The sequence below is a fragment of the Equus przewalskii genome, chromosome 26 (genome assembly GCF_037783145.1).
Source record: "Equus przewalskii isolate Varuska chromosome 26, EquPr2, whole genome shotgun sequence".
In the NCBI taxonomy this organism is placed as follows: Eukaryota; Metazoa; Chordata; class Mammalia; order Perissodactyla; family Equidae; genus Equus; species Equus przewalskii.
Window position 1 is genome coordinate 4342815 of NC_091856.1, and position 8450 is coordinate 4351264.

Below are 8450 nucleotides of genomic sequence, written 5' to 3' on the forward strand. Positions count from 1 at the left end.
CACTGGAACTGGGGAGAAGATTCCGTGAAGGCCTTGTCCAGTGACAGTGCCACCTCAGCAAGGGCTTCCCAGGATCTCCCCTTCCCAGGCCCCTACCTGTGCCCCTAAATGGAGGCCAGAGACCACCTTGTTGCTTTACCGGACTCTGTCCTCAGAACGCGCAGCCTGTGCTCACAGCTCTGAGACTCCAAGTGACCCAGTGAGGGCCCGGCTCTGACGCTGGCTTTGGTCAGATCTGCCGGCTGACTCAGCTCACACGGGCGTCCACTGTGAGAAGCTGTCTGAGTTCAGTGGTTTTCCATGGTGACAGCTGGTGGAGCCGAGCCCAGCTACCTCCCTACACACATCATCCTGGTCAGAAACGGACATTGGAGATGCATTTCTTTGGGTTGCATCACGGAGCCGCAGGAGGAGTCCTGGGCCTCTGCATCCTGGCCATTGCTCTGTCCACTGTGCCCTATGGTGTCATTAGACTCATAGCTCAGTGAAAGTGGGCCCTGGCTGACCCCTGACTCTGATGTTACAGAAGGTGGATGACAGAAGCCACATGGCTGAGCGGACTTTCTGGGTCCTCTGTGGGCCCTCGGTGACATGGCTTAATTCCTGGTTTTGAGGAAGTGGCAGTGAGGAAATTCCTGCTTTGTAAACCTCCAGAAGGTCTTTTTGAACACAGAGCCATCTGCAGTGTGGAAATGAACACGACCAACCAAATGAGAAAGGCAAAGGCTATTTCTTCAGAGCTTGCTCCCGCAAGGGAGGCAGCCGCCAGCACCTGCATTTCAGCAGAGCCTCAAAGGCAGGCAGAGGAGTGGGAAAGCCATCCGGGGGAGAAAAGGAAGGCTCCAGGTGTGCCCTGCGTGGAGGCTGTCGGCCTGGGGAGGCTGGAGGCAGGCCAGCCAGCAGGGGCATGTACGTGACTGTTTAGGGCACCTATTCGGCCTTCTCTGGTTGGTCCTCAGTTGGAAGCAGGGACAACACTGAGGGAAGCTGTCAGTTCTTAATCAAGTCTTGGCCATTTGGGGCTGATTGTTACAGGAGTTATTGTTCAGCTTTCTGGACCTTCACTAGAGGTGACAATCTGGCTTCCTGCGAGTCTGCCTTCCGGCAGGCTGGCTTCCCGAGCTGTTTACTATAATAAGGAGCTCGCTTCCTGGGCAGTTGCTGCAGGCTATGGGTCAGAGTTCTGTATTCATCTGTGGTCCAGCCCTTGTCCACTTGCAGATTCAGTCTCTTAGCGGTTACAGAATGAAGTCCGTGTTGCTAGAGCTGCCGGATAAAACTTCAGGATGCCGAGTTAAATGTGAATTTCAGATAAACAACACATAATATTTTTAGTACAAGTATGTCCCAAATATTGCATGGGACATACTTAAGACTAAAAATTGCTCGTTGCCTTTGTGAAATTCAAGTTTAACTGGGCGTGTTGTATTTTTATTTGAAAAGCTGGCAGCCCTACAGGTGGCTCGCCGTGTTTTCTTTGGGTCCTCACGACAGGGAAGCAAGGATACAGATTCCTGGCCCCTTGCCCCCTCAGCGGCCTTGGGTGGGTTTAGTGTAAAGGCTTCATCCCACGGCAAGGTTGTCTTCAGGGCTGTCGAGGAGCAGGGGGGCATCTCGAAGGGCTCGGCCCCAGACCCGGGAGTCAGGTTGCCCCACGGCAGGCCCAGCGCCTCTAGCAATCCAGGGAGGGCTCCCACAGGCTCAGACCTGCCTGTGTCTGTCCCCAGCCTCCAGAGCACTGACACACCTTTGTCCCCCAGCATCACTCGGTACTCCAAGCCCAACCGGACAGACAGAAATTACCAGGTACTCGGGGACAAGCCACCTCCTCCGGCTGGGTAAGTGACAACGCCTTTGTCCATTAACTCCATTTTACCTGTTGTCTCTGTTGGGCGCGGTTCAACCTGACTCAGCTGAGGGGAAAATAAGAAGTGGGGGCAGAGAAGGAGGGGTTGGGAGGGGACAGGCAAGGGTCAAAGTCAGTTTGTCTCAACCCATTTCACCTAAATTGGTTGAGAGACATTTTCACCAACTTTTCACATTTTCCAAGCTAAGCATTTTCTGGCAGCAGGGCAGCGTGCCGCTTTGAGGTTTGGGTATTTTTGCAATTTTTTCCTGCTTCCTCCTCCCCCGTTCCTCTTTTCCTTTACTTTAATTTCAGTGATTAAAACAAAATCTGTTCCACTTAATATGGCTACGTCTCAGCAAACAAGCAAAATGTCAGCTTCAACTGAAAGCCCTCCCAGAAGGTTGAGGTCTACAATGGGCCCCGTCCCTCAGTCAGGAAGCCCACTGTCACAGCACCCCCACTCACCAGTCGTTTTGTCCACGGCTCTCGCCTCTGGGGTTCTGTGCACCGTGCAGAGAAGGGCGGCTTTTGCATCAGGTGGCCCTAGTTGCATATAAGTCAGCAGGTGGACGCTCCCTCGTCCCACGCTCCAAAAGACTTTCTTCGTCATTGAAACCTTGACCCTCTCCATTTTTTATAGTTCTGTCATTTGATCACGGGTTTTGATTTTTGTAACTGTCACCACAATCAGGAAACAGAACTGTTCCTCCACCCCCGAGTCCCCTTCACAGCCACGCCCACCCCGTCTCCCTCGCCATCCCTAACCCTGAGCAACCACTAACCAGTCTTCCACCCTACAACTGTGTCACTTCAAGAATGTCGGATAGCTGGTCTCATCCAGGATACGATCTTTTCCGAGTGGCTTTTTGCACTCCACGTAATGCCCCTGAGAGCCATCCGAGTTGTCACGTGTATCAATAGTTCCTTCTTTTGTGTGACTGAGTAGTAATCCATGGTATGGAAGCACCACAGGTTTTTGTGATTAAAAAAAAAATCATAGGCTGAACCCAAAAACTCAAGCATTTATTGAGTCTCTGAAAGGGAAGACTTTCCTGGCATGGCACAGTGGCTATTGCTCAGGAATAGAATCAGACCGGTCATGTTTTACCCCCACATGGAATCTGGCTAAGCGACTTCTCCCAAGGCCTCAGTCTTCCCCTCTGCACAGTGGGGAGAAGAGACCCCTCCTCTCAGAGCTGCAGAGAGGAGCCAGCGAGTCACCTGCTGGCCTCCCTTGAGCAATACAGGATTGTCACACCGAGAAGCCCTGGATGAAATCACAAGGGAAACATGGAAAATGTCGGCAAATAAATTTTTAAACTCCTCTGGGTTAAAGTGCGATTAAAAGTTAGATAACAACCAGCCAGGAAACAACAGCGGTAAACAGGCCAACATGAGAAAAGGCCTTTAAAAACTGGCTGCCTCTCCCGTCCCCCAGCAAATTGCTAAGGAAACCTTGAGAGCTCAGGAGGGTCAGGGAAGAGGGGAGAATTTGAAGAGACCATACCCGAAGGAGGAAATAAAATTAGAAGAGACACATGGGGAAAACACTTTCATTAGAATGCAAAGAAATGAAAGTGGAATAGGTCTGTTCCGTATTTCGCCTGAGACTCACCAGTATATAAATAGATTTTAGTAGAAGTTCCCAGTATATCAAGGGAGGGTGGAGGAGGTCCCTCCCAGGCACTGCAGGTGGGAGGTGTTAAAGAAAACATTATTCTGGCACTTGTTCAAACAATAAGGAAGACTTTCTATGGGGCTATTGCAACAGGTGTCAAGACTGTCATAATAGGAGAGAGAGATGGGGCTCAACTCCAAATACAACAAGGACAAGCGGGGTCTACAGCCAACGTGCAGACGGAGGGGGCAGTGGATAGAAAGAAGGTTCAGGGGTTGTAGAATTCTTGCTGCAGGCAGGCCAGGGTGAGCAGACATCAAGGGCAGAGGACTGTCTCTAAACTGACTTAGCAGGATTCTTGCTAAAACAGGACCCAGCAGGCCAGACAGTGCCCAGCGAAGAGGCCTAGTCAAAAAGCGGGCTCAGAGGAGCCTATCTAAAGTTTGGTCAAGGAGACAGTCTCTGTCAGTCCTCTTAAGTCTCTGTCCCCTCTTCCCTGACCCTCCTGAGCTCTCAAGGTTTTCTTAGCAATTTGTCAGTCCTCTTCCTATTCAAGGAAGGAAGAGACATTCTTCTTTCCTTTGAACAATGTAAGTTCATTTCCCCTTCAGTCGCCTTTTCTTCATTAAGGACAAGCTGAACCATCTGTTGAGACATGGTGGCACGGCAGCCAGTCAAGATTTCCAGATGTTGGGCCTGAAGCATCATGAGTGGCCCACACAGCAGCAGCTCCAGGCATTCAGGTTGCCCTTCGTCCAGCTCAGCTTGCAGGACTTCTTTAGATCTGGCGGGAAAGCCAGCCACAAAGCAGCCTAATGTCCCAATAAGGATCTGCATAGTCAAGTTTTAGTTCTCAGTGGGATCAAGTCAGGAGGACGGGAGAAAAACTGGAAACGTCAATTTGAAGACTTGCAGCCAGATATTGAAGGAAATTAGAAGAATTGAGAATTTGGCAAGGATTTACAGAATGTATAAGCTGGCAAGATCCTGTCCAGTTCACAGGTGGGTAACAAAACCTCAAAGACAAAGAATAGGGGTAGAATCTGTTATCCCACAAGAGGGTGCTCTGGTTTTCCATTGAAATGTAAAATTTCTCTCACCCCTTCTTTCTGATTCTTGTTTACAAAATAAGTCTGGTCTCCTTAGATTTGGCCTGATTGTTTACATAAGTGCAGCAAGAATGGTAATTGACCACACAGACCTTTTTAAGTTTGTGTTGCTGGAACTTTTCCTAAGGAATCTTAGATTGGACTTTTAAAAGCCTCCTGAGGCTGGGACCCCAAGCCAGATTCACAGGTGATACCTGTAGATTTGGGTGAATCCCTCTCTTCTTGAGGTCCCCATGATATCCTATGGTTCCTGGGCCTGCCAGGAAGTGGCCTTCCTCACTCACCTGTGAGGCTGGGAACCCTGTAAGCCAGGTATCAGACTGGTTTTCCCAAGAGGGCTTTGTAAGTATTGGTTCCATCAAGTCAACTTTAGTTCCTTAAATCTCTTTGGTCAAATCTGATTCTCTGCATTGTTCTCCTTATGACATTCCAGTTAAAGCCTTGGTTATGTATCAAAGTTTCCAATTATGTCCCCTTACAAGGAGGACAAATTCTTATTGAGCTCATGTAAGTAATTATATTGCCATGATAATAAGTACACTCAGTAAGAGCTTTTGAATTCTGGAGTGCGTTAGAGTGGATAAAACATCCAGCCTGTTTCCAAGTAGCCCTTTTTCCTGTTCAGCCTCAGGCAGCTGCTTTCAGGAGTTCCTCAGTTCCTTGAAAGCCTGGATGGGGACAGGAGGCCTGAAGTCCAAGTGACTGCAGGGAGCTGAGGGCTGGAGTGGGAGGGCGACGGTCTGGCAGGGGTGGACAGAGGGATGGAAGAGCAGACGTATTGAAGGATCAAGGGGACTGAAGGCTAGACTGAAGGTGGTAGGAGGAGGACGGAGGAGCAGGGGTGACGGGAAGGGAGAGGTCTTACCTGAGCCAGTTTGGGAGATCTTAAGTTTTCCAAAGAAACCAATGGGGTTCCAAATTATCCTTGGTAACATCATGCCAGTGGCATGGATCCCACAGTAGAAGATCGTTTGGGAAGGTATAGAGAAAGCATACAAAGGAGCTGTCCAATGCTTGGTCAAGGAGACTGCTTTTGTCAAGATCAACAGCAAACTGTCTTTCCAGAAAGCGTTTTGGGAAGGTAGAGTGAAAGCCATGGAATTATGCCTTTTGTGCAACTCCTCAGGTCTCTTTCCCGAGGAAATCATCCTATCAAGAAGAAAAGACTTACACAAAAATATACCACACAATACTTTTCATCACAGCTAAAAATGAGAAAAAACCTAAAGGTCCAAAAATAGGGGATTGTAAACCGTGGTGCCTACATACCCAATGGTGTCACACAGCCATTTAAAACGGTATCGTGATGTGGGGACACTTACCAGTGAGCAGAATGCAAAACACTCATGAACCTAATTCCAAACCGATTTTAAAATCAGCAAAAGGAAATAAAATAAAATGTTTGTATTCATTTTTCTTTCTTGTTTTTCAGTATATTTCTAATTTTCTTCATTATGATGAATGAATTTTAAAATGACAGATCGAGTGACCTATACACATATATTTAGAAATTGGCCGACAATGATGTGTGTATACAGCAGTCACTGTGTCACTTTACTGACATTGTGGAAAAGTAAGTGTCCTCAGCTGCATGCAGTTCTAATACGTCTGTGCCTCATCTCACTCTCACTATTGAGATGGCTGACCTAACCTAGACAGGACTACCCACTGGATCCGGGCAAATTTGTTTAGTAAAGCCCAGGTGTGCACACAGTCAGCCTAAAGGCCAGGGGTACCAGAAGGGGGATGTCCGGTCCTACAGGAAGTCCTGCTCGTCTGATTAACACTGTAAGAAATCATTCCTTCTTTCACCCAGTACTGAGGCGCTGATCGATGCAGGCCCCGCTCTGGGGCTGGGGATTCCACGGTGAACAAAAGCACACGCCCATGGTCTGTGTCCTGGTGGACTTTACCATCTGCAGGGAGAGGTGGAGATCAATCAGCCAGTCACACAAATCAATCCCAAGTCCCCCTGTGGGGAGCGCTGTAGGGCTGGGGGCCACTCTAAGAGATTGGAACGAGGTGAGCAGGAATTGCCACCAAGCCGGGATCTGAGGAAGAGCAGGAACAAATATGACCAAGAGGAAAGTTAGCAGTGTTCTCTGTAGAGAACTCAGTGTGTGCAAAGGTCCCTGAGCTAACATCTGTGCCCCTGGCGTTAACACTCCCACTCTGCCCGCTTGTGCCAGCTTGCCGGACAGGAACCTCCTGAGGTGCCAGAGAGAGCCCTCAGGCAGGAGGGGTTGGAAGGGGATGCTGTCAGCCTGCTGGAGCCCAGCTCCCCAGCCGCAGCTGAACACGGGTGGGCCAAGGGGGTATGAGCGCAGCACCAGCAGCGTCAGCACCCCAGGTTTCCCGAATCCAAGGGCAGGACCCGGCCGCACCGCTCTGCCGCGCCGCCCTCCTTCCTCAGCACAGCAAGTCACGTCTGCAGGGCCCTTCCAGCTTGCAGCGTGCTCTGCAGGGCCGCGATCTCATCCAGTCCTGCCTGGGAGGGGTGGCAGTAAGCTACTTTGTAAATCAGGAAACCAAATCTCAGAGAAATGAAATGAAGAAGTCTCCGAAGTCACTCAGCGGGAGAGTGACGCAGCCATGGTTCCTGCCCAGCTCTTGCTGCCCCATTGGTGCGCCTGCCCCCGAAACTCCACCTGGAGGTACGGAGTAAGTAGGAAAGCACCCAGCAAAACGAGGGGTGCTACCTCTCCCCTCTGCCACCCCCAGAGTCTCTGCACCTCTCACACCCTCCTGCCAGGCACTGGGCAGAGTGCACAGAGAGCAGGACGCAGACCTGGACAAGGGACAGCCTGTGGCCAGTCACTCTCCACCTCCTTCATCTGGGCAAGGCCCTGGTGGGTACGGGAGGCTGGAGGAAGCAGGCCTGCTGTGGCAGGAGCAGCTGGGTGAGAAGGGCACCTAGTGACATAACCTGAGAGCCTGGCCCAGCTCAGAGCAGCTGGCAGCAGTGGGGTCACCATGTCATGTGGCCAGACTCTGAAAACGGGGTAGGAATCATCTGCTAACTACCCTTGGTGTGAACCGGGGGCTTGTGGGCAAACCTCGATTCATCAGGAGCCTCAGGAGACAGGCCTATGACTCCCCCATGCTCCAGAGGGGAAACTGAGGCACCAAGATCTCTCATGGCCAGTAAGCAGCAGAGCTGAGGTTAAAGCCAAGTCAGCCTGGTCTGAAGGCTCTGGGCTTTGCCCAGTCTCCTGCCTCTTTCTCTGCCCTCGGCTGGCTCAGCCTCCCCACCAGGGGACATGGAACCCCGTGCACATATGCCAGGGGCCCAGGAGGCACCTACACAGCTGCTCTGGGAGACCTTAGCCTCCCTCCTGGCCTCTCTCCCCGACACCAGGCACATCCTGTCCTCCTCGCCTGTGTCCCGCCCTGTATCGCCTGTCCTCTAGCCTGTCCCTGGCCTGTTTTCTGACTTGACCGTGGCCTGTCCCATCTTCTGTTCCCTGGCCTGTCTCCTGGCCTGTGCCCCTTTGACCCCAGCCCAGCTCCCTGCTGCTCATCTTAGAGGTGCTTTGGTACCTGCCTTCTGGGCCCTCCTTGACTCTGAGGGGGATGTAAAGACTGGGACAGGCCCACCACAGCTCAGACAGAGCCTACAAACAGCGGCAGTGCCAGGGAGAAGGAGCCGCAGAATTGGGAGGTCTGGGCCAGCCCTCACTGCCGTGTGACCTCTGAGCCCAGTTCCCTCACCTGTCCACTGGGGACGCAAACCCCACTCTCCTGGCCACTGTACCCAGTGAGGCCCTGCTTGGTTAGCTTCTCTCTCTCTCTCTTTCTCTCTCCGTCATGTCTCTGGATCTGGGGAAGCAAGCACCCATGTTTTGAGCTGCCCTATATAGAGGCCCCCAGAGGA

General features: G+C 51.4%; 1 protein-coding gene across 1 annotated transcript in view; it reads left to right on the forward strand.

Annotated features, from left to right (window-relative positions):
* Nucleotides 1-5990, forward strand: part of CCDC180 (coiled-coil domain containing 180) — a 48864-nt gene extending 42874 nt beyond the window's left edge. Inside the window, 2 exon segments of the mRNA XM_070596571.1 lie at nucleotides 1761-1838; nucleotides 4098-5990. Coding sequence (XP_070452672.1) covers nucleotides 1761-1838; nucleotides 4098-4283 — 264 coding nt within the window. The 3' untranslated portion in view covers nucleotides 4284-5990.
* Nucleotides 5991-8450: the final 2460 nt, after the last annotated feature.